This window comes from Sturnus vulgaris, chromosome 12, assembly GCF_052056855.1.
Source record: "Sturnus vulgaris isolate bStuVul1 chromosome 12, bStuVul1.hap1, whole genome shotgun sequence".
NCBI classification, from domain to species: Eukaryota; Metazoa; Chordata; class Aves; order Passeriformes; family Sturnidae; genus Sturnus; species Sturnus vulgaris.
Window position 1 is genome coordinate 21,503,625 of NC_142254.1, and position 23,159 is coordinate 21,526,783.

At 53.1% G+C, this 23,159-nt stretch overlaps 3 protein-coding genes across 14 annotated transcripts; 1 reads left to right on the forward strand and 2 right to left on the reverse strand.

Moving 5' to 3' along the window:
- Window positions 1-6: 6 nt before the first annotated feature.
- Window positions 7-3,399, reverse strand: DHODH (dihydroorotate dehydrogenase (quinone)). 2 transcript variants are annotated; one of them, XM_014889517.2, is made up of 9 exons: window positions 3,355-3,399; window positions 2,928-3,122; window positions 2,456-2,655; window positions 2,149-2,231; window positions 1,728-1,915; window positions 1,152-1,265; window positions 696-849; window positions 462-621; window positions 7-319 (listed from the first exon to the last, which is right to left on the reverse strand). In XM_014889517.2, the coding sequence occupies exons 1-9, from the start codon at window positions 3,373-3,375 to the stop codon at window positions 265-267; spliced, it is 1,170 nt and encodes a 389-aa protein (XP_014745003.2). In that variant the 5' UTR covers window positions 3,376-3,399; the 3' UTR covers window positions 7-264. The 2 variants fall into 2 exon arrangements, with proteins under 2 accessions (XP_014745003.2, XP_088028322.1); XM_088172196.1 differs by lacking the exon at window positions 3,355-3,399 and having other exon boundaries at window positions 2,928-3,260.
- Window positions 3,400-3,466: 67 nt separating this feature from the next.
- On the reverse strand, window positions 3,467-10,687 carry IST1 (IST1 factor associated with ESCRT-III). 7 transcript variants are annotated; one of them, XM_014889550.2, is made up of 10 exons: window positions 10,358-10,687; window positions 9,296-9,395; window positions 8,539-8,719; window positions 8,224-8,311; window positions 7,867-7,950; window positions 7,404-7,514; window positions 6,899-7,093; window positions 5,759-5,851; window positions 4,602-4,647; window positions 3,467-4,440 (listed from the first exon to the last, which is right to left on the reverse strand). In XM_014889550.2, the coding sequence occupies exons 2-10, from the start codon at window positions 9,381-9,383 to the stop codon at window positions 4,241-4,243; spliced, it is 1,086 nt and encodes a 361-aa protein (XP_014745036.2). In that variant the 5' UTR covers window positions 9,384-9,395; window positions 10,358-10,687; the 3' UTR covers window positions 3,467-4,240. The 7 variants fall into 7 exon arrangements, with proteins under 7 accessions (XP_014745036.2, XP_014745037.2, XP_088028332.1 ...); XM_014889551.2 differs by having other exon boundaries at window positions 10,330-10,601; XM_088172206.1 differs by having other exon boundaries at window positions 9,296-9,417; window positions 10,358-10,546.
- A 332-nt stretch (window positions 10,688-11,019) lies between these two features.
- ZNF821 (zinc finger protein 821) lies at window positions 11,020-22,897 on the forward strand. Of its 5 annotated transcripts, XM_088172200.1 has the most exons (9): window positions 11,030-11,171; window positions 12,215-12,306; window positions 12,444-12,546; window positions 14,349-14,539; window positions 18,911-19,036; window positions 19,476-19,618; window positions 20,109-20,213; window positions 21,095-21,261; window positions 21,978-22,897. In XM_088172200.1, the coding sequence occupies exons 4-9, from the start codon at window positions 14,524-14,526 to the stop codon at window positions 22,630-22,632; spliced, it is 1,212 nt and encodes a 403-aa protein (XP_088028326.1). In that variant the 5' UTR covers window positions 11,030-11,171; window positions 12,215-12,306; window positions 12,444-12,546; window positions 14,349-14,523; the 3' UTR covers window positions 22,633-22,897. The 5 variants fall into 5 exon arrangements, with proteins under 5 accessions (XP_088028324.1, XP_088028326.1, XP_088028328.1 ...); XM_088172202.1 differs by lacking the exon at window positions 14,349-14,539; XM_088172199.1 differs by lacking the exon at window positions 12,444-12,546.
- The last annotated feature ends 262 nt before the right edge of the window (window positions 22,898-23,159 follow it).

The following is a 23,159-nucleotide window of genomic DNA, read 5'->3' on the forward strand; positions in this document are numbered from 1 at the left end:
ACAGGACCAGGTGAGCCAAATGTTTATTGACACTCAGTTCTGCTGTCCACAGGGAAGCCAAACCACAGTCCTGAAAAGCAGCACTGTCATGAAGGCCCTGTCCCCTGCTCCCCACCAGTGCAGCCCCTGCTCCACCCATCAGACCCTTCCCAGGGGGTGGAACCAGGATCTTGTTTCAGTCCCAGTCTGCCCAGCACTGGAATTGTCACACCCATCCCTGGTCAGCCATGGCTCCTCCCAGCTAGACCTTCACTGTGCAGCATGTCAGCAGCGGTGATCTGCTCCAACTGCCTCCATGACGTTCCTGAAGCCCTGCTCCCTAACCAGTGACAGTGTGTGGTGGGACTGGGCTGGCACTGCGGCTCAGCCCCACAGTGCCACTGCTTGGCCACCAACACACAGCTGTCCAGCCCTGTCCCAGGACCAGAAGCTCTCTGGGGATGTGCCTGGCCTCCACTCACCTCAGCAGCTCCTCCAGTTCCCGCTTCACTGCCCCCACCACGGGTGGCCCGTGGTACACAAGTGCTGTGTACAACTGCACAAGCGAGGCTCCGGCACGGATCTTCTCCAGGGCATCCTGCCCACTGCTCACCCCACCCACGCCGATAATGGGCACCCGGCCTGTAAGCAGGGCGCAGGGTCAGGATGGCACAGGCAATGCTGGCATGCGTCCTCAAGCCCTGCTCTGCCATCACCTTGAGTGAGAGTGTACATCTCCCTGATGGTCTGCGTGGAGAGCTCCCGCAGGGGCTTCCCACTGAGGCCTCCCGGCTCCATGCGCTGCCTGCTCCGGAGGCTGCTGGGGCGGCTCACGGTGGTGTTGCTGACTATCAGTCCATCCACACCTAGCTGCAGGGGCAGTCATATGAGGACACAGCTTCCACAAGCAGCCCAGCCCTCCCCTTCCCTCCTGCCAGGTCAGGACCGCCCAGCACACACCTCTGAAGCTTGCCTGGAGAAAAAGTTGCCCCTCACTGCCTGGGTCACCCAATGCCTGGGTGACACACATAGACCCTCACAGACTCTGCTCGACCCCGGACACCATCCCTACAGCAGCCAGAGAGCTGCAGGCGTATGTGTCTTTCAGAGAGGTGACTAGCCAGGACCACCACAGTCCTGCCTCCAGTGGCCTCCTGTTCCTTCCTCCTCACCTCACAGACAACGCTGGCAATGTCCTGCTTGTCCTGTGCAGTGAGGTCAGGGGCAATCTTCACCAGCACGGCTGGCTTACGCTTGCAGGGCAGCAGGTCCCTCTCCACCAGCACCTGTCAATGCACATGGCAGTGCATGGCAGGGAGATGCCTCCTTTCCCAAGTAGGAGCTACAGACACCCCTTGCCACAGGCAGTACAGAGACAGTGCCTGCTCCTCTACACAGCGCCAAAAACAGGAAAGGCACCCTTGACACAGGGCCTGGAGCACACAGCAGGCAGGACCCCAGCAATGCCTGAAGTTGTGTGATGGCTTGCTGCCCTCTTGCAGGAGCAAGTGGAGGGCAATGCCCCACTGCTCCTGAGCCCTTTGTTGGGATACAGTGCCCTAGTACACCCCACAGCAGCAGCTGACAGGGACATTTTAGTGGTCCTACCTGCCACGTGGGAAAGCCAGTCCCACTCTTCCCTGTGCTCGGGTAAATCCACTGGCTGCAGCAGTGCAGATGCTGCCAGAAGATGGGATGCATCTAGTGCTGGAGCTGTGATTTGGGCTGGCTGGGGGGGGGGCACCCACCTTGCTCAGCAGGTCCCGCAGCTCAGCCTTGCCCTGCAGGTCCCGCAGCCCTGGGGTGTTCGGGCTGGACACGTTCACAACAAGGTAGTCAGCCAAAGGGCCCAGTGTCCGGACCCCAGCCACGTAGTCAGCTGCAGCATCAGTAGAGCTCTTGTTCTTGCCCAGGTTGACTCCAAGAGGCATCCCAGCTGGAACACAGACACAGCTGAACTAGGGCAACAGGACCACCCACCACCCAATGGCCAGAGCACCTGAAAAAGAAGGTCCCAGGACCAGCTAAAGTTAAGATGGGCCTGGAACTGTCCTGCAACCACAGAAGCACTACAGTCAGCCCAGTCAGCAGCTCCCAGCACCACAGCCTTCAGCCTGGCAGAGGTTGCCTTCAGGATCTGCCCAGCTGGGGTCCTCTTGCTTGTCTCACCAGCAGTGAGCCTGATCTGTGTCTCCTGGCGTGCTCGCAGCCTGCGCTCCACCGCGACATGGCCATGGCTATTGAATCCATACCTGCACCAGGGCAGAGGCGGTTCAAGGCTGGGTTATGTCTGCAAGCCCTGAGCAGGACATGTGAGAAACACAACGCAGATGTGTGGTCTCTGCAGCTTTGCTCAACACATCCAACCAAAAGCCACCACAGCACAAACCAAACACCTGGAACCATCCAAATAGGCACCCTCTCTCGCGGCGGGCAGACTGCAGGGCATGGCACAACAGCTGTCCTCACATCCCACCTGTTGATAACCGCTTCGTCCTCTGCCAGCCGGAAGACCCTGGGCTTGGGGTTCCCTTCCTGGGGCTCGGGCGTGACAGTCCCCACTTCCACAAAGCCGAAGCCCATCTTGTACAGCCCGTCCACAGCCTCACACTGCTTGTCGAAGCCAGCAGCCAGGCCCAATGGGTTGCGGAATCTCTGCCCGAGGACTCGAACCTCCTGCGGGGCGGGGGCTGGGTCAGAGCACACAGACTCCAGGAACCATTGCCAAAGCCCCTCTCCAACCCCCCTCCCGACAGACCCGGTCACCTCCCCTGCCCTTACTGGGTGCCTGCCCGAGGGTCCCTCGTCACCCACCGCGGAGAGCGACGGGATCTCTGCGCACCCCGCGACCTGTCACACCCTATCCCTCTGTTCTGGCCGCCCTTCCGACCTCCCCACTGCCCGCCCTGCGCCGCGGTTCCCCCTCCTCCCCCGCCCTCGAGACGCACCAGCGCGGGGCCGTCGGGATGGCCGGAGGGCAGCAGCCCGAGGGCGGCGGCGCGCAAAGCCAGGCCGTGGGCGGCCTCAGGGGGCAGCGCCCGGAGCGCGGGCATCACCGCCGCGTACAGCCGCTCGTCGCCCGCCGCCAGCGCCGCTCCCAGGAGCACCGCGCAGCCTCCCAGCGCCAGCGACCGCAGTCGTCCCTGCGCCAGGTCGTCAGCAGGGCAGCCGCACCGATCCCCTACCGGCAACCACTCCCGTCCCGTCCCGTCCCGTCCCAGCTCCCTCCCAGCACGCCTGCCCCGATCCCACACCACCCGTCTCATCCCATCCCGTCTTTTCCCGACCCGCCCCGGCCCTGCCCGCTCCAGCCGCAACCGGCCCCGCCCGGCTGTCCCCGGGCTCCGGGTCCCCCCAACACCCCCGGCCGCTCACGCGCAGCGGCGCCGCCATCATGCTCAACCCAACACGCGAGGGCACTTCCGGGAGCCCCCCTCCGTGATTGGCGGAGGCCGTACCCTTCCAACCAATAGCGACACAGCACGGGTTGCGGCAAGAGGCCCCCGGCGATGCGCGCACACGGCGAGCCCCGGAGCGCGCTTTATTGAAGGAGGAACAAAGGGCCCGAGCCCCCGGGGAAGCGGACAAGGACGGGACACGGGCTGTACAGCCGCGGGCAGCGTCGCGGACACGTACGGGAGAGCTGCAGACAGTGCCACCAACACGTACATTACAGTCCCGGAATGCCTCGCCCGTGGCTCGGGTAGGGTAGACAAGGTGCTGCTGCATATCCCGTAAGACCACGCTCCATGCCTCGTCCCCTCACCTCAGTGGTCCAGAGCTGCTCAGCACCCGGGAGAAAAGCTGCTGCATCAAAACCCCGAGGCAGCAGCAGAGCCTCCTTAGCTCTGCCTGCTGTGGGGCCCAGGCAGACAGTGCCACCCTTCCACAAACTGCAAACAGACCCCACTGATAACACCGTGAAGGCCATCGAGGGCTCCCCAAGACAAAGCCTCTGCTGGCAGGCACGGAGCCATCATGGAGGCAGCCAGGAACGGTGCCCAGAACATCATGCACAGCTTCCCCATACAGCTACCCAGACTGACAGGGGCTCTTCCCTGCCTCACTCTCACAACATTCCCCACAGTTCATCTCCTGGAGCAGCAAAGATCAGGAAAGCAGTAGCACCTGGTGTAAGTACAGCAGGAAGAGAGCTCAAAAAGAAGACCACGTTCATTGGAGGTTAATACAGGAAACCAATTTCAAAGGGAGTCTGTTTCAGAGAGATGTCACAGCTCCTTCCCCCGCAGCCCAGGAAGTTTTATGTCTTCTTCTTCAGCTCCTCAAATCTCCGTGAAAGATCATCGAAGTCAATGTCTTCTGAGGCAGAAGAGTTGGCGCCAGCAGATGCTGTTGGTAGTGTGTCTGGCACAGATGGCAATTCAGGCAGCACAAAGTTATCAACGGTATTAGGAGCTCCAGCTTTTGGTTTAGGAGAAGCTTCTGGCTTGGGCTCAGGCCCTGTTTGTAAGAGAAGTATCACTGCACCTCACCATCAGCACACACTTGTTGGGCCAAACGGAGCCCCACAAAGGAACAGTCATTCTAGCAACAGGCAGTACCAGTGGGTTTTTCTGAATAGCCCCTAATACCCCAGGTTTTCCAAACCTCTACATACTCACCAGGTACTAATGCAGCAGGATCCTTGTCAGCGTTAGGCTCATCAATCTGAAAAAGACTCTCAGTCACTACAGCTCTGTCCCAGCAGACACGGTCACACCAGCACACAGGCACAGGCAAGAGGCACAGCTCCAGCAGAGCAGTGCACACTCCTCCCCACCCCTAGCAAGCAGCCATGGCTTTGCAACAACCTGCCTCTCTTCCCAAGAAACAGAGGCAGCTCTTCAGCTTTTCTCTCCCTCTTTGTCAACTAAAGCAGCTTCACTGACCTGGAACTGGATCAATTGAGCACATCCACTATCAGATCTGAAACATTTATCAAGGCCGCCAGTGGCAAAACACTACCCCCTTCATCCACATCATCACAGCTCCTTGCTGCCGTTCTTCATAAACCACTGACAGGCCCTTGTGACTAGCAGCAGGCTATGAAATGACCCATCTCAGGTCTTGGTCTGTCTGGGAAAAAGGCTCACAGCACACTCAGCTGTGCTAGTAAAACTTCTTATTCCCCACATGCTGCAGCCCTCAACAGCCATTCCTACCCAGTTCACCTGCACCTGTGAGAACACAGTGTCAGCACCCACAAGGCTCAACTGTACTCCTCCCTACTCAAGACAATGCAAAACCAAAGAACATGTCACCAAAAGCAGAGTGAGACATGATGACAAACTGCAGCAACAAAACCACAGACAAGCATAGAAAGGGAAGTCTCCAGCCTCTGCTTTGCTGTCCCCAAGGACTGAGGAAAGTCTGTTAAAGGAAGTCTTTAAACACACAGCATCTGGGTGAGCCAAAATTGTCATCCAGGCTGTTAATTAGTTCAAAAGCCATAACCAAACAGACTCAAAGTGATAAACCCTTCACACTGCAAAAACCAGAACTTTTGGATTCTGCTTATTAACTGTTTATCACCACTTTAACAAAGCAGCAAGAGAAATCTCAGCTTTCCTTTGCAGCCAAAGCACAGAGCTGAATGAGAAACTTCTCTCCACAAGTCATCCTTCCATCATATGCACTCAGTGATTCACTACACCAGCAAGTACCATCCCAAAAGCTCCAAAGATTGGCAGCAGTATCCTTTACAAACATTTCCCTTCTCTGTAGCTGTCACTACACTCTGAGGATCCTTCTGCAATGGCCATTCAGCTCAGGCACTTACGGACTCATATGTAGGTGGGTTTGCCGGAATTGGTGGTGGATGGATGTTAGTGAAAGGCTGGTAGGTCCCCACTGGCAGGCCACTGAAGTTCTCCTGTACAGAGAGATCAGTCATGCACCAGACACCACATGCCTACAGCTGCCACAGGAGTCACAGGAAATAAGAGTCTTAGATAAATGCAGGCAAGTTTCCAAGCGGGCAAGAGTTTATGCTTACAAGGAAGAGATTCCCAAGTATTGAGTCAGATGCAGTCACCTGGAGCAGGCAGCCCCAGCCAACTGGAGTGTGGGTTGTTCTAAAGAACCAGTACAGGTAAACATTTCATCTCTCAAGGCACGAGAAATACCAGCCCAATAAAGGAAATACTCTGCCATTTCTGGCCCTATGTGTAGTACTGCAGAATAGGAAAGAAGTTTCTGGCTCACACAAGGCTTTAAATTGCCCTCAACAGCACCTCTAGGACCCAGACCTGCCACAAGCCCTCAGCATGTTTATGCCTGGGCCAACAGCCAGCTGATGATACTTGGCCCAGATTTTCCACAAAAAGTACTTCAGCACTACCATATTATATTAAGACTCCAAGCCATCCCACTATTCTGCTCTCCAGTCTACATAGATAACCTGTTCTCTGAATTAAGTAATTAACAGAGTTCTTTTCAGCTCCTATCTTCCACCCTTAAAACAAATCATCTGCAAGAGCCATTGGCTCAGTCTTCTCCCCTTGCAGGTCTGAAGGCAGGGGTCTCCCACATTTTTCTGTGCTATTCCCACCCCACAGCACTCACCTGATTTCCTTGACTGAATCCTGGCACACTACCAGCCTACCAACTTCAAAGTGCAGCTCCAACTCCTGGACAAAAGCCTGGCAGTCAGAGACTGCCTCAGGAGTTAAGTCTGGACTCCTCTGTTCCCTGAAGGCAAAGAGGGCTGGCTGGAGAACAGGGGTAGGAACCTCCACAGTCAAGAAGCAACATTAAGCTTCAGCTGCACTGCCAACAGCCTCCATCCCATGCAGTCTCACGCCAAGAAGATGGCCTTCTGACACACTGAGCTACCAGGTACAGTCAGTGGGCACAGGGCTAAGCACCACAATGGGAGTCTTGCACAGAAAAAGGAAACACACAAAGCCCAGGAACTTACCGGTCCCTTTGGAGGTGGATAGGAGAAGGGTGGATTTGTTGTTGGCATGGGCATAGGCATCATCACAGGCATGGGTACTAACCCATCATGACCTATCATTGGGCCTGTAAATCCACCACCTCCGCCACCCTTCTTCACATCATCCGTGAAGCCCACATCAATCAGATCTGCCTCTCCGCCTGCCGGGGCTTCAGCCTGGAAAGGATGGGAGAATTCTGCTCACCAACACACCTCTTTTATGATCACAGCCTTCTGTACAGCATTAGATGCAGCATTTGTCAATGGACAAGATGAGAATACACAACAAGAACAGAACAGAGAGCAGCTATAGAGTGTATTAATGGGAAAGAGAACAGGAACCAGGCTGTAGTACATGTAACTACTGCCACATGCCATAAGGGTGTATGAAAGAACAAGGATCATGCTATGCTGGGGCTGTCTAGAATACACCAAAGCACAAGGACCACCCAGTTCACTGAAATGCCACATCCTGGGACTCACTCACCATCACCACTGAGTCAGGCTCATAGGGCACATTGTAGTTTTTTGCAATCTCGATGAGGTATCTCTCCACCAGGATCTTGGGTGGTGCTTCCACACTCAGCTTGTGCATCAGCTGGAACAATGCAGGGCAATGCAGCACTCAACAGCTCTGTACCAGTGCCATCCCAGCCAGGGCTACCAGCTGCAGGGAGCAGCGGGCAGCCCTGGGGAGGCCTCTCCACCCAGTACAGCATGCTGCAGGCAGCAACAGGCCAGGGCTCTTATTTGCTCTACCCTTCCCCATCCCCAGCCAGCAGAGCAGGGCCTCAGCACCATCCTCCAGTGCAGGTGGGCCCTGGCTGCACAGCACCTGCCATGCTCCAGAGTGACTGCAAGCATCAGCCACTAGCCACGGGTCGAAGGGGCAGCAAGTCTCAGTAGGTGTGGCTGCTCTACCAGCTCTACCTGTTCTACCAGTTCATTACCCTGTCATTGACTGTCCCAATCTGGTTTGTCCGGCACAGCTTCCCGTACTCCTTGCTGTACTTAGCACACAATTGATCAGCAACCTGCAGCAAGAGAGAAACTCTAGAACATGCACACCCCTGCTTTCCCCCACCTCAAACCACATACCCACCTCCCTCCCCCATTGCTCCCACTGAACACCCCAGTTCAGCAGCTGCAGCCACCCCAGATGCTCCAAGGACATTTGGTTTCTATCTGCAGAGCCCATAAAGTCCTCTGTTTTAATGATACAAAGTCCCAGACAAGGACTTCCATCAAGATCTGGCAGTATCACTCCCACCCTCCACGTGCAGCATCCCTCAAGAAACCCTACTCACAATCTTCAGCTCGGCCACTTCTGACTGGAGGCGTGGTGCAGCCCAAATCAGTGTCGATACTGCCTCTGCCAGGCCAGAGTCCAGCTCCCTACGACCAAAGAAAACAACTCTCTCTCCACCTCATACACCCAGCCTTGGCTGCCTTCAGTCTGCTTAGCCTTTAAGTTTCCATCCCATACACTAGGCTCCACAGCCTTCCCTACACAGGGGAAGAAAAGGTCTCTGGAGAGACAAACACGGGTGCCCTTCTGTACCGCAGACATGCCCCCAGCAGTGCCCCTTCCCGAGTCCAGGACCCTCTCAGCCAGAGCTTACTTCATGGACTGGATCAAGCCAAAGCGGGCAAGCAGCAGATCACAGTACAGCTCCAGGATCTCCATGGCCTCCACAAGGTAATCTTCACGGATGATGTGCTCCACACGAATCCTGGCACGCTCATCTTTTCCAGCTGCCAGGTAATCTGCAATCTCCTTCCTTGCCTTCTGCGCCAACTCAGCTGCAGCACACATCCCGAGCCGGGTCATTGTGCTGGCCTGGGCTGCTGCCTCCAGACCGCCCACAGTCCCCATCACACATAAAGCCACCACCCTCCTCTCCCCATCAAACCACTCGGTTATGGTTTGGCAGAGCCCTCGTGTCCAGGCCTGAGCACACTCAACTCATAGGAGAAAGGAAAGTGGACTTCAGGCTGCTGGAAACACTCCTGCAACTACAACCTCCCTGCAGAGTTAGCCAGGACCACAGACCTAACCTGTGTCAGCGCAGAGCAGGTGGGGAGAATAACCCACAGCACCCAGGGAGATCCCCACTGTGCTGTTAGCACACACAGCTACCATCTCACAAACTGCACTCCAACAGCTATCAGGAAGGTGGACAGAGGCCAGACTGTGGACAGCCTCCTCTTCCAGCTCCTTGTGCACTGGAGTAGGCTGTAAGACCTAGGTCCAGCAAGGGAGATCAAAAAGCTACTCCATACTTGGCCCATGAAAGTACCCCGAATGAAGAAATACCTTCTCAAGCCTCCTAAGCCCCAAAAGCATCCTGGGTCCCACCTGCTCCCTTAAATACTCACTCTTTTTTTTCTCCAGTAGTTTGAGGCGATTGATGACCAGTCGCAGGTTGACTCGCAAGCGCTCCGCCTTGAACCCAGAGCCCAACATGATTAACACTTTCTGTGGAGAAGAGGGATGGTCACTGGGACCAAGAACTGCCAGTCAGCACACCAAACGCTGTTTTACTGCGGGAGAGGCCAAGAAATTCCCCAAACAAACAAGCCTTGGTCTGCCAATCCTGGATCTAGTTAATTATAAGTGACTGAACCTCGAACGCTCATTATTACTTTTCCCACTTCACAATCCTGCATCTAACCAAGACCAACAGGATTAGCCTTAGAAACTTCGAGGAAGCTTCCTGGACGTTTTTTAAAACACAGAAAAGTCAACGGAAGAGCCAAGCCCACCTCTGTCCTATCAAAATACAAGTTATAAACCAGCTATATAATTCACTCGAGGACTGTAGAAACTAAGGTTGTAACAATCTCGTCACCAGAAGGAAAAAGCTATCATTCCACCCTCCCCACATTCTTCCTGCCTAGTGAACACGCTCTTACTCTCCCAGGAACCAGTTCAACGTATTAACCCTACAAAAAGTAAGCTCTAACAGTACTTAATTCTGTTTGCCAAGAACCGTTCATCAAAAAAAAAAGCTTTTCCTTAAAAGATATCACATAGAAAGGCCTCAGTTTGCATCTCACATCCCCATCCCTTCCTGCCGGCGGCTGCACTGCCCAGCGCGGAGCGAGCCGTGACCTGATCCGGCTGCCAGGGCAGCCGCCAGGCACACCAGCCGCAAGGCGAGACTCGCCGAGCCTGGCCCAGTGCCCAGGGACAGTGCGCAGGAGGCCCCGCAAGTGCTCCACCGGCGCAGCTGCACCAGAGCACTGAGGAAAAAAACCCTTCTTCCTCCCCAACTAAGTGACACCAAGGGAACATCCCACAGCACGAGCAGAGCAGATGCCAGGGGCGGGTCCCAGGACTGCGGGACACCCTGGGGCAGGGTTCCTCATCACCTCCTCAGACGCCGAGCGCTCCCCACGGCCCCGCTCACCCGTCCCACGGCCCGGCCACGGCCTCACCTCCCGTCGCTCCGCAAGTCTCTGCCACCCAAAATGGCGTGCGGCGTCTGCAAGCTTTCATCTCGTGCGGAGTGATCCTCACAGCCGGCACTCTGCGCACCCAGTCCCGGCACTCCCCGCACCCAGCCCGGGGCACAGTCCAGCTGGCGCGGCAGGTGCTGTCCCGCTCGCTTCCGCAAACGCAGCCCTGGCGCAACGGCGGCCGGGGAGGCGCAGGCACGGTCTGGGAGAGCGGCGCAGAGGGACTACATGGCCTGGCGGAGGAATCCTGCGCTCGGCCAAATGGTTCCACGCCTGATAGACGCCCGCCGGTGCCCGCCCCCGGCGCGGCGGTTCCGGCAACGCGGCGTTCCGCCGGCTGCTGTGACCTGGCCGCCGGGTCCTCTGCTCTCTGAGGGCCGCACGGCGCCGGCGCCACCGCCAAGCAGAGTCGCAGCGAAGTCCAGCCCAGGCCTGGGCTTGATGCCGCAGCCCCCGGGTAAGCGGGCCCAGCGGGCGTTCCGAGCGGGCCCGCTGATCCCGCGGCAGCGCTCGGTGGTCCGCGAGAGGAGGTGGCCCCGAGCCCCTGGGGCGGGGCGGTTCTCCCCTCAGCAGGTGCGCGAGTTCATAACACGCGCGGTGGGTTTAAGTTAATACGAAACCCGTGCATTTTGGCCTTGTAGGGTGTGCGAAATTCTGGTGAGCCGGGGCGGCACGAGAGCTCCCGGTGAGCTGCTGGCGGAGGCGGCCGGAGCAAGTGAGCCTCGTCGCAGGCACGGATGAGCTCCCTCGGGCGGTCCGGAGTGACGCGCTGGGCCGGATCCATGGCAAACAGGTGAGACGATTCAGCTGACGAAAAGCCGGCACCTGAGGTCCGCGGACGAGCCGTGGTCCCCGCGCCCGTGCTCCCGTCGCGCACTCCGGCGGCGCCCTCCGCCATCTTGCCCGTCCGTCTGTCCGCTGCCCTTTGTCTGTCCGCGCCTCCCGGCGCCTGCGGCGGGGCTGGGTAAGCCGGGCCGGGCTAAGGCTGCCGCCCGCGAGGGGCGGAACGGGCCCCGCGGCCGGACCTCCGCTGCCCGGGCTGGTGTGTCTGTCAGGGATGCCCGGTCGGGACCTCGGGGGCCCGCGCAGGGCTCCCGCCTCCGTGGTGATGCCAAAGGAGTCGCGTCCCTTTGTCTGTATGTCCGGCCGCTTGCGGCCCTTCCTTACTGCCGCCTCCGTGTGCTGGGATTGCCGGCTGGATCCCGCTGTCTGGGGAGGTTGCCGAGATCTTCGTGTCCATCTATCTGAGAAGGCTGATGGATCCTTGTGTCCATCTGGCAGTGCGAGGCTAACAGGATCTTTTTGTCCGTCTGTCAAAGAAAGCTGATGGCATGTCTGTGTGTCCCTTGTCAGCGAGAGGCTGATGAAATCCGTATGTTTGTCCCTGTGAGGAGGCTGACGGGATCTCCGTGTCCATGTGTCTTGTGGGAAATGGGTACAGCTCCTCCTTTTGTCTGTCTCTCTGAGAGGACTGCTGGAAATGCCACCTTCCTCTGTCGGTTCAACGACAGGGATGATTATTAGGCTGCAGGAATGGGCAGGAGGGAGAAGGGTGTTGGGACTGAGGTTACAGTAATTTTTGAAGAGGACACTCACCTTTTGAGAGGGGCAGAATTGCTTAAACCTTTGCCTGAGAACTGGGTACGACTGCCCATGCACAGTGCTTTGTGATATGCTTGTGGATTGTATTGGATGCTGGCCTGGAATCCAGGTGTGGTGGTGCAGAACAAGCCCCATAGGCAGAAGGGTGGAGAATGACCCTGGGACAACCAGCGGAGCTTGGCCAGGGACTTGGAGGGTTTTAGTGAAGTGTGTGACAGACTCTTCTATTCTCAGATGAGGCCTCTGCAGAAGGGAGGAACACTCTGTGCTCCCAGGTCAGGGAAACATGTCCCGTCGGAAACAGACCACTCCTAACAAAGTTCACTGTGAGTATGATGTTACACAGCATTGTGGGACCCTTGCTCTGGCTGGGCTGTGGAGTGAGGTGGGGAGGAGTGGAATGATGGGAGCGATGGGAAGGGACAGCTTGTGGGGAATGGTGATTACTCATGTTTTGTCTTAGGGTGTATAAGAAGAGAAACTGAGCTCTGTGCATCAGGGAAGCTGGCTGTGTCCTGGCATAGCAGGACAGGGATAGGCTTGAACAAACAGCTGATGCTGTAAAGGTAGGTGTGTATGTGTAGGGCCTGTAGCTGGGTTTTGCATTCACACTGTCAAAAGTACAAGTTATAGTACTAGAAAATGTGGCTTGGGGCTCTCGCCTCTCTTGGGTAGCAAAGGAAGTTCTAGGCAAGGTGGTTGGAGCATGCTGGCTAAAAGCCAGCAAGTCCTGGGCTTTGATATTCATCCTACCACAGACTCAGTGGACTGGCCTTGGGCATGTTACTTAAGCTCACTGTACCTCGGTTTCCTACCAGATAGTGAAATAAAGCCATTTACTCTTTCCTGTCAAGGAATAGGTGGTGGCCAAGTAATTTACAAGACAAATACATGCTGTCTGCCAGATCATTCTTGAACTGAGGTGGTAAGATGAATCTTTGTTCCTCCATCATTGCCAGGAGCTTAGCATTTGTTTGACAGTGGACGGGCTGAAGATGCTGTGCATCAGCACTTCTTGTGGAAGTGCTACAGCCAGGCACCAGTGGAGCTGGGAGACAAAGATGGAGGTTTGGCTGCAGAGGGGAAACAGCACATGTGTAGCTCTTGTTTGGCAGCAGAGGGAATTTGAGGGGCTTGAAACTATGCCCTTGTTCATACCCAGGTTTGTGGCTGGAAACATGCTTGGAATTTGGGCTGGAATTAGGAAAACAAGTTTCCATTTCTGTAGATCTGTGAGAGCAAGGCTGCTGAGAGGGCCCTGTGTTTTTTTGGCTGCAGTACCTGTCAGGAGTATGAGACAGAGCTGAGTGCTGTAGCCCTAACACTGCCTCATTGCTGGTGCTGCTGGCTTGCATGTCTGTGTGTTTGTGTGCTGCCTCTGTGCACAGGCACGCACTGGCATCTGTGCATGCTGCTCTCTGTGCACGGGGGAACACTGGGCTGGAGCTGACACCTTGCACACTCAGTGAGTGCACTGGGAAGAGCTGCCTCTGTCCACTGGCTGGGCAGCTTGGCAGAGCTGTCCTTGTTGGCCAGAGTGAGGTTCTCAAGGAGTGTGGCTTGTGGCACCTGCATTGCCTTGCGCTCTCCGATTCTTGCTTCTGGTTGCTGGGTTCCCTAGTGGGCAGACTATAGGTGTAATTTATCTGATAGTACATTAATGACTTTGGAGTTGTCATTCTTAGAGAAATTTGCTATGTCTGGTATTTTGTCCTGTGATGCCAGTAACATGTCTTGTGTCCACACACTTCTGCTTCTTAGAGTGCCCAGGTATTACTGCTGCCATTGAGCTCAGGTTTATGTCATGTATGCACTTAAGCTGTCTCCCCTGGGCTGGAGTCGGGATTGCTTGAGTATGGAAACCAAGAGCTACAGCAGCTCTAATGGTGCAGATAGAGTTTCTGTGGTGTTTAGCTGGGTGCTTTCCTGCACTTCGCTGCATAAGGGTTATGTTCTTCAGGAGCTTGTACTGTTATGTACAAAATTTGACATATCACAAAATTCAGCTGTGCACTGTTCTCACAGTGAACATTGCTTTTCTTATCTGCAATACAATGATTGTATCTCTGGTCTTGGTTTCGGAGGAAGCTGTCTGACAAACATGCTACCAGGGGGCAGGAGGTTATAGCATCAGGTATGCCATGGAGTGGAATTCTGGGACCTCTTCATCTCCTTTACATGCAGAATGTTGCTATAGAGCAACTATTCAGCAGGAGCCATCGAGAGCAGCAAGTAAGACTACAAGAAAATAAGGGGACTGAGAGATACCAAAAACTTGTCAATGGTGATGTCTTCACCTTGGGATGGAAAATCTTGTCTGTCTTATGATGAACACCACGAAATCGTTGGGACTTCTCTGTCTACCTAGCCTGCTGTGTGTCTGGAGGGCCCAGAAATGCCGTGCAGTGCCCTGACGAGGATAATCGGAGAAAACATCGGCTCCAAGAACGGGGTGAGCCAGCAGAATGAGGAGTCAGGCTGAGACATAGCAGACACGTTACTGGGACTTCTTCACAGGGACTGCAGTGGTTGGGAGGAGAGGAATGAAAGGGACAGCAGGTATGCAGCTTTTTACGCAGTTGCCTGCAGCTGGGGTCTGATTTGGCAGGCTACGGGGCTGGGGAACTGCCTTTTGGATTTGCATAAATACGACTGTGCATATATGACTGGACAAATTTGATGGGAGGATGGTGCCTACTTCTTCCTTGCATGGCCACTCCGTCTTCTTTTCCTTCTTGGACTGACTAGGGCGAGTGACAGCTGCCAATCTCCTCTCCTTGGCTTGCTTGGTGTCTCGTCTTTCCAGGATTACTTTCCAGGCTTGGCATGGCCCTCATTCCACCTTGCTCTCACAACAATATGATTTGTTGTCCTCACTTAGGACAGAATCACACTGCTTGGCAAGCAGAGCAACCAGCTAGGAGATTGTATGGTTACAAATCAAAACAGTTTTAAATAGAAGTTGATACGTAAGGAAACTCAAAATAATACTGAAACAATGATAAAGATTGTGGTAAAATTTATCACAAAGGTCTTTCTGTGCATGATAGTTAGTCCCACAGTTTTAATTGTAGTCATTTCCCCTGCAGCACATAAATGGCTCTTAAGAATATAATTTTATTTTGCCATGTGGTGTATGAAAAACACCTGACAAAGTGCTAACAAACAGAAGCAGTAATCATGGAATATACTTGTTGGAAAATCGCAGTTAGATTGTTTGTGTGGAGATACCTTAATTGATTCAATTTGGTCTTTATTTTCTCCCAGAGTATGCAGCATAAAAGTTTAAAAACTCTAAGCAATTCATCTGTTCTTGCATTCATCTGTTACTGTGCTGTAATCCCATCAGTCATGGACCACTTGCTATCTTCGTGCTTGCCAAAATTTGTTGCAGGTATTAGCATGCACTTCTCTCTCCCTGCTGTCCACAAGCTGCTTTGCTTTTTATTGCTTGTGCTCTCTGCAACTGATGCTTATTTTAGAACTCTGGAGAAGAGCTTTTGTTAGTGAGATTAATTCCTGCTTCTGAGCTCTTATTTATCATGGTTCCAAAATCCCACTAATCCTCTATTTCCTCCCCTCTCTCCCTAACACACGTACTGTGCTCTTTGGTGTTCCTTGGATTCTCCTGTCTCTAATATTCCCACTTTGAGGGATAAGTATCTTGCAAGAAATAGCACCCAGCATTCACAACCGAGCAGAAATGTTACTTGCATCAAATCCCTTGGTTCTGAAGGGCTCCGTGGACTGCCATTATTAACCCTTTCAATTGTGTTGTTTTTCATTTCAGTAACCACTACAGCAGTGTGGACAACCCAGAATAGCCATGGGGCAGGTGGAATAGATCCACAGTGGTGGAAAGACTTGCAAATTTCAGGTCCAGGAACACAGAGAAGACCTACATGAACAGGGACTTTAAATTGATGTACAAGGAGGGAATAAACTGACTCATCTCTGAGAGACCATTCTGTTTAGGAAGGAAGGCAGGAGAATGATGTAGTCCCTTTGGATTTTGTTTTGTGGATTTGGGGTGGGAGTTGTTTGTTTCTGTGTTTATTTTCCAGAGCACCTGGGAGTTATCCTGCATTCATACAGTTCAAGAAGGGAAGGGCTCAGGGCTGATACCCCAGCAGACCCTAGCAGTCATGCCTATCCATGTTACACAGTACAACAGGGCTGTCCCCTACCTCCACCACTGCTCACTTGGCATCCCACTCATTCACAGCAGTATGGAGAGGAGAATGGAATACAAAGCAGAGGCATTTGTGTGATCTCTCTTGTCCTACATCTCTAGCTGTTTGTAAACAACTACAGTGACTTGTTTTGGTGTTGTGGTCAGCCTGCAGCGCTTTTTGTATTTAATAAATAAACTTCTGGAGAAGAGTCTGTGAATTCACTATTGAGCATAACATCCTTTACTTATGGCAGTGATCCTAAAGCTGTTGCCTGTCTAACTCCTCTTCCAAATGAATGGAAGTGTACCCAAAGTGGGGTGGAGATGGGGGTGTCTGTTTGTGAGCATGTGTGTGCAGAAACATCAAAGCACAACCCTGGACCTGTCAAATATTAAAGCTGTAAAGCTTCATCAAAGTAGGACTTAGTCCATCAGTAGATGAACAGGACATGCTTTCCTAAGTTCTTTTGTACACTATTATTATAATACATAAGAATTTTTGTAGAAGTGGAAGACAGTATTTTTCCATGTTTGCGTTTCCCAGTCCCGTGATGTTTTTAGATGCAAGCTGGGGAGGATGCACAGGATGTAGCCTGCTAACAGCATGGGTTTGGTTAACAGCTTGCATTGCTGGCTGTAAGCTGGTTGTTCTCTGCACGGTGTTGAGTCAATGCTCACTGGGCTCTGGGGGAGTTGTACAGAGGCTAAAGGCACACACAACTGCTCTCAGTTATGTGACTGATGCCAGTGTTCCTTATGGGAGGAGTTCCTTCTTCTGTTACCTCAGATAAAGATCCCAGCTCCTGCAGATTGTGTGCTTGGTTTGTATAGCTGAGCAGGAACCTGCCCTGCCTTTGGACTCTAGGCTGCTGCACAGTGGGAGTGTAATCTGTCTGAAAGGGAAAAGGTGGAAGAAAACAAACATGTAATTGCTTCCACGAGCAGCTTTAGTGGCATTTGGGAATTCCATTTTGGAACTCTGTCAAAGGTAGCAGTACATTTCCCATCATAGTTTTACATCTGTCCTGTGTTCTGCAGGTTTCCTCATTTCACTGTGCTTTCTCTTTCTCTTGCAATGCTTTTTTTGTCTATGGACTTTTATCTTGGTGGTTTGTGGGTTTCTGCTGGAGAGGCACTGGAATTCTGTCCTGTCTGCTGCTTGTACAGTCTGTATCTCAGTCCCACCACTGTGAGGCTGTGGTCCAGATATAAAAACTGCACTCCAGGTCACAAAAACTATTCAGTGCTGGAATGACAAATAGATGACACATAGACTTGGTGCTCCTTAGCACCTCTCCTCAGGCACATAGATTGTGTTCTCAAATTTTCTCTACAGCACCTTTTCTCACATTTCTGAAACAAAATGATAAAAGCCTTCGAATGCTTTTGGAAACCTACATGGGGACATTGGCAACTAAAACTCTTCTCTCACTGTCTCAGTGGAACTTCTGAGCAACACTAGCTGAAACAGTTCAGCATGTGGGAATGTACCTGTCCTCATATCAGGACTGGTGCTCTCTCTCATGAGTTCAATTTCTTGGTTATACTGGTGCCAGCTGTGGCCCTCTACTAAAAGGTAATGTTGTCTTCTGAAAGCTGTATTTTGATTTTTATGTGAAAAATGCACTGCGTTTTCCTTGGCGTTTCCACATTTGTACTTTGAATGGTTCTTGAGCACTTACAAATCAGTTGATAAATGCAACCCAAAAGCCACCCTGCTAGGAGCTTCAGCACCTTTCCCAAGCCTCCCAGCTCATCCACTGGAAAAGGTAAATCACGACTACACCTGGAACAATGTCATTTGTTTGCTTTAATACGAAGATTAACGGTTGGCTTTTATTCTCTGGAACCAAAACTTCTTTGAGCAGGGATTGCTGTAAGAAGTTTTAATTCAGAGCACAAATAACTACTGTCTTTCAAGGTGTTTGCCATCTCTCATTGAGCTGAGGTGCTAGTGGTCACTGCTTTCAACGAAACAGATTGTTTTGTCCTAAACAGGAATCTCAGCTCTCTGGGTTCATTCCCTTAGGTTTCTGTTTCGAGCACATGAAGTGCCAATGGGATTTATTTTAGTTGGAGCCGTTCCTGGGCAAGGCAAGGTAGTTTTCTATCCATTATTTGCACAGAACACCAGCTCCAAGCATAGACACCTTCTGTAAAGGCAGCTTCATCCCTCCTGGGACAGAAGGTGACAGCATGCTAAGGACAACCCCCAGTCTTCATATCACTGTGGAGGGCAGGTGGGGTACCAGGCTCTTAGGGAGGTGCTGTTTTTGTGCAAAATGCCTGCTATAGCCAGGAATAAGATTAATAATTTAGAAGATCTGTGCAGACCTAGCCCTGATCTGTCATAGTCCCCAGGGGCTTCTGCCCACCCTGAACTGTGCTGTAGGATAATGGTGGATAGCTTGGCAGCAGCAAGAGCCACCTGGCTATTTATGGCAGATGTAAGGAGTCACAGGTGTTTTGTGGCTGGAGTGGCATACACATAGTATGAAGAGGGCAGCCCAGTGCTGCGTGTTGCCACTAGGGAGACTCTTCTACATCCAGGCACTGGACTCACATCAGCAGGTGCCACAGGCTGGTGTGGCAGGGTAGGCAAGCAGAGAAGTGACCTAAGTGCTTTCCAAGAGGTGACTCCAGAGGTTCTGCACAGTGCAGGTGAGCAGCCCCATGCCTGTTGTATTTTTGGCAAGCCTTGGTACTGGAAGCAGTGGAACAGCACCAGTCTGACTCTTTGTCTTTGTGGCTGCTAGGGGAGCAAGTCTTTGCAGGGCTGGAGGAGCAAGCCCGCCAAGCCATGATGAAAAACAACTTTTCTGGAACTCTTGGGGACCAAAGGCCAACAATTCGTCCACTGCAGGACCCTGACTCCAGCAGCAGTGAGTTCTGCCCCTTCCAGTAACACCAAGGTAGTAGACTGGGGAGACTCTGGAAAGGGGTGAGGCTGAGGGCTGCACAGTGTGTGTGGGTCCTCTGAGGACCACCTTACCCAGCTCTTCCTCTGGGATTGCCCTTTGCTTCAGCACAGGACTTTGTCCTAAGGACTGGACCAGCACAGCACAGACTGGGCAATGCCATGGGACCCAATCCCATTTCACCAGAGCAGGGTGGGATCAGCAGCAGCTCCACCTGGCAGTTGTCGAGCAAGGCAGTGCAAGAGGCCATGCCTGGGGACTCAGGTGCCCTAGTCTGAGTGTAACTGGAACCCCTAGTGGAAGGGGGTGGGGGGAGGCCCCTTGTAATGCTGGTCAGGACAGTTAAGGCCTATGAGGGCCCTCGGGGTCCTGACACTTGGTATAACTGTTCTGCATATTTTAGGTGGCAGTGATGATGAGGAAACCACTCAGGATGAAGTTTCTTCCCATACGTCTGAGGAAGATGGCTCAATGGTGAAAGTGAAGAAGGAATTAGAAAATGCAGAACGACCTGTGGCTGGAACCCCACTGATGAGAGAAAATGAGGCAAGTGTGTACTGGCTCTGCACTCACTGTAGCCTGCAGGGAGAGAGAAGGGTACTGTCTAAACACTTCCTCGCCTCATCATGTTTCTTTATCTTTCTCTCCCTCCCACCTCCTCCAAACAATGTCTCCTGGCAGGAGGGAAGGGTGTGAAGAGGTTTTTGGCTTCCTAGAACAGGAGACGGCAGGCACAAACTGGCCAAGATGTTTGCAGAGTGTGTTCCCTTCCCTTGGTTCTGGTGCCATTCTCCAGTTGGCTTCCCCTTGCCACAGAACAGGCCCTGCCTTCTAGAGTCACTTGTGCTGGGTGCAAGTGAGGCTGTGAGGCCTCTGCCTCCTCTCTGTGAGATGCAGGAGTTTTGCTCAGAGGCTACAGGAAGGAGGTTCCTTTCAGATGTCAAGCACCCAAAGCAGCCCTGGGAGGAGCTGAGGAAGGGTGGTGTGCCCGCGGGGTCTGTGTGCCTTACACCAAAGTGCCTCTTCCTGCCCCTAGGTGCCTGAGAGTGTGAACGCTGAGCCCATGCTGGGACTGTCACAATGCCCCCTCTGCCAGCTGGAGTGTGGGAGCAGAGATCAGCTCATTGCACATGTATACCAGGTAGGGATAGTTCCAAACTCTGCAGTGTCTCTGGCCTGAAGAGACCAAAATCCAGAAATAACTCAAAGCACAGGGTAATTTTGTTCTGGTCTTTGCAAACACAGAACTGAGTTTCTAGCTAGGATGTGACTGAAGTTTACAGCTGTAGACTGTGTCCAGGGACCAGAGGGTGTCTGGGAGACAGAATTAGCAAGGCTCTGGTCTACAGATCTGGAAAACATAACTCAATGCCAAGGCAGTCTCTGCAAGTACTTCAGGCTAAAACCAGGCAGTTCCTTCAAACTAAACATGGAAGCAATTTTTACATCATTCAGTGAGAAAAGAAACCTTCCTCCTGATAATTTATTTTATATTTCATTACAGTTCCTGTAATTACCCATGAGAATAGCTGTTCTTCCTCAAAATTATTCTAGTTTTGCAAGAAATCTGGGGTTAAATCTTAGGTTTTGTTGTCAGTGCTTTCTTCATAGCACATCAAAGTCTGTAGTAAAATGAATGAAGCAGAACTGAATTGGCCACTTACCTGTACCAGGTGTCTCCATCTAAGTGCTTCCTCACCAGCATCCTGCCTTGCTATTAATTGAGTCACATTTTGTCCTGCACCAGCAGCTCCTCAAATGCATTCCTGAAAACAAGGGTCAGGTCTTACAATCCAAGTGTTTTGGCCTTAATTTTTTCTCCTGCGCTGGAGTTGAGCCGTAAGAGGTTTCCTCCTCGTTTGACACACCAAGTTACTTGTCTTGAGCTTAGTCTAAAAGCTGGCAGAGGTTTAGTGCTAAATGGTTCCCATTCCAAGAGGCTGAACCGAATGGTTTGAGCATGCCTTGGACTGGGCAGGAGCTGGGCAATGTGTAACTACCACCTGAGTGGTTGTTTTGCAGCACACTGGAGCGGTGGTGAGTGCCAAGAGCTACCTGTGTCCTGTGTGTGGCAGAGCCCTCAGCTCCCCAGGATCCCTTGGGAGGCATCTCCTGATCCACTCAGAGGACCAGCTGTCCAACTGTGCAGTTTGTGGAGCACGCTTCACCAGCCACGCCACCTTCAACAGGTCAGGGTCACCCTGGCCAGTGAGTGGGCTAGGGCAGCACATTAAAGATTAGGTGGGTTGCCTTGGATGACTCGGAAGTTGTGGCTCTGGACCCACTGAGGCCTGCAGAACAGTGCTAAACACCCCTACTGAGTGAGATTCTCTTGAAGCCTTCCTGTCTGCAGCTCTGCATCCCCTGCCAAGATGTCTGCAGGCTGAGCTGGTAAAAGGGTCTTTCATAGCACTGTGCAGAGCCAGAGAAGTGCAGAAAGCACTGTGGGTTCCAGTCACTGGAAGACAGTCCACCCCTTCTCTTGACCAGCAATCCATTGGAGTAAGGCTGCACTATCCGGATATGTTCATCATGTCCAGAGCAGGACTACAGGCAGAGATCAAAATGTTCTTTCTTTATGTCCTGCCTAATGGGAGATTATCCACTGACCAGTGGAACGGGGATAAAAGGAGAAATTCAGAGATGATGGGGAGGAGCAGCTTGCTGGTTTATTCCCACTCTTGCACTCTTCCAACCCAGATACTGCTCTGGAATAATCCACTTTCTTACCCTGGATGGGATAGTGTTTTATTTTAGATACTCACACATATTTGTGGGCAAATGATTTAGCAGAGGTCTCTGCCATGGGCTGTAGTGGGATTGTTCGTGGCAGCCCATGGGCACGCAGACACGGGGACTCTGCCCACAGCACCAAGCCTCTGACTCCGTTCCTCCTGCTTTGCAGTGAGAAGCTGCCGGAGGTGCTCAGTGCAGATCGCCTGCTGGCGCCCCAGAGCCAGGGCCCCTCCAGCGCTGAGGGGAAGGATGTCGCCTTTTGCGCCCCCGTGTATCCCGCGGGCATCCTCCTGGTGTGCAACAACTGCGCTGCGTACCGCAAGCTGCTGGAGGCGCAGAGCCCCGGCATGCGCAAGTGGGCCCTGCGGCGCCAGAACGAGCCCCTGGAAGTGCGGCTGCAGCGCCTGGAGCGGGAGCGCACAGCCAAGAAGAGCCGGCGGGACAATGAGACGCCCGAGGAGCGCGAGGTGAGGCGCATGCGGGACCGGGAAGCCAAGCGGCTGCAGCGCATGCAGGAGACGGACGAGCAGCGTGCGCGGCGGCTGCAGAGGGACCGGGAGGCCATGCGCCTGAAACGCGCCAACGAGACCCCCGAGAAGCGACAAGCCCGGCTCATCCGCGAGCGCGAGGCCAAGAGGCTCAAGCGGCGCCTGGAGAAAATGGATATGATGCTCCGGGCACAGTTTGGCCAGGACCCCTCTGCCATGGCCGCTTTGGCAGCTGAGATGAACTTTTTTCAGCTGCCGGTGAACAATGTGGAGCTGGAGAGCCAGCTGCTGGGCAAAATGACCTTTGAGGAGCAGAGCAACAGTGCGTTGCACTAAACCACAGCCGCGAACTGCGCTGCCTTTGCTGCGCCTGCCACATGTGCACTAGCAGGTTTCTGCGCTCAGGAGGCTGCTGTGGGTCCCTGCCTGACCCTCCCTGACAGGTGGTTCTGGTTTTCCTCTGAACCCAGGAGAACAGAGCCGAGAGATGCCTGCCAAAGCAGCTCTGGTGGAGCAGATTCTGAGGATACATTCTGCTCTGGGGGCCAAAGTCACAGCCTGTGACAGAAAGAAAATAAATTAATGTATTAATTAACATTAATTAATGTTCACGTGTATTAGTCCCCTTCTTTACCTTTTGTGCTTTGTCCTGTTTTTGGGCCCTTGCCCTGTAAATGGGTTTAGATTGCTGCAGTTCTGCTGTAGGTGAAACCTACCACAATAAAAAAGGATCTTGTTTGCTGCAGCATGAATTACAGACCTGAAGACAGACAGCCCACAAGTCCTCCAGGAGTAAATCCTTTGCAGTTTGTGCCCATAAAAAGGAAACAAAGGAGGATGTCCTTCTGGAAATACCGGTGCAC

What these genes read in the sequence shown, in the direction of transcription:
- DHODH (XM_088172196.1), bottom strand. Translation starts at nt 3,245, where the DNA reads ATGAGACGGGTGGTGTGGGATCGGGGCAGGCGTGCTGGGAGGGAGCTG. An exon ending in ATCCCGACGGCCCCGCGCTG is followed by an intron (nt 2,656 to 2,927) that starts GTGCGTCTCGAG and finishes CCCGCCCCGCAG; the next exon opens with GAGGTTCGAGTCCTCGGGCA. An exon ending in ACAGATCAGGCTCACTGCTG is followed by an intron (nt 1,916 to 2,148) that starts GTGAGACAAGCA and finishes TCTGTGTTCCAG; the next exon opens with CTGGGATGCCTCTTGGAGTC.
- ZNF821 (XM_088172198.1), top strand. Translation starts at nt 12,267, where the DNA reads ATGTCCCGTCGGAAACAGACCACTCCTAACAAAGTTCACT. An exon ending in CACTCCTAACAAAGTTCACT is followed by an intron (nt 12,307 to 18,910) that starts GTGAGTATGATG and finishes TGTGGCTGCTAG; the next exon opens with GGGAGCAAGTCTTTGCAGGG. An exon ending in CACTGATGAGAGAAAATGAG is followed by an intron (nt 19,619 to 20,108) that starts GCAAGTGTGTAC and finishes TCCTGCCCCTAG; the next exon opens with GTGCCTGAGAGTGTGAACGC.
- IST1 (XM_014889550.2), bottom strand. Translation starts at nt 9,383, where the DNA reads ATGTTGGGCTCTGGGTTCAAGGCGGAGCGCTTGCGAGTCAACCTGCGA. An exon ending in AGCCTGACTCAGTGGTGATG is followed by an intron (nt 7,094 to 7,403) that starts GTGAGTGAGTCC and finishes CATCCTTTCCAG; the next exon opens with GCTGAAGCCCCGGCAGGCGG. An exon ending in ACCCACCTACATATGAGTCC is followed by an intron (nt 4,648 to 5,758) that starts GTAAGTGCCTGA and finishes AGTCTTTTTCAG; the next exon opens with ATTGATGAGCCTAACGCTGA.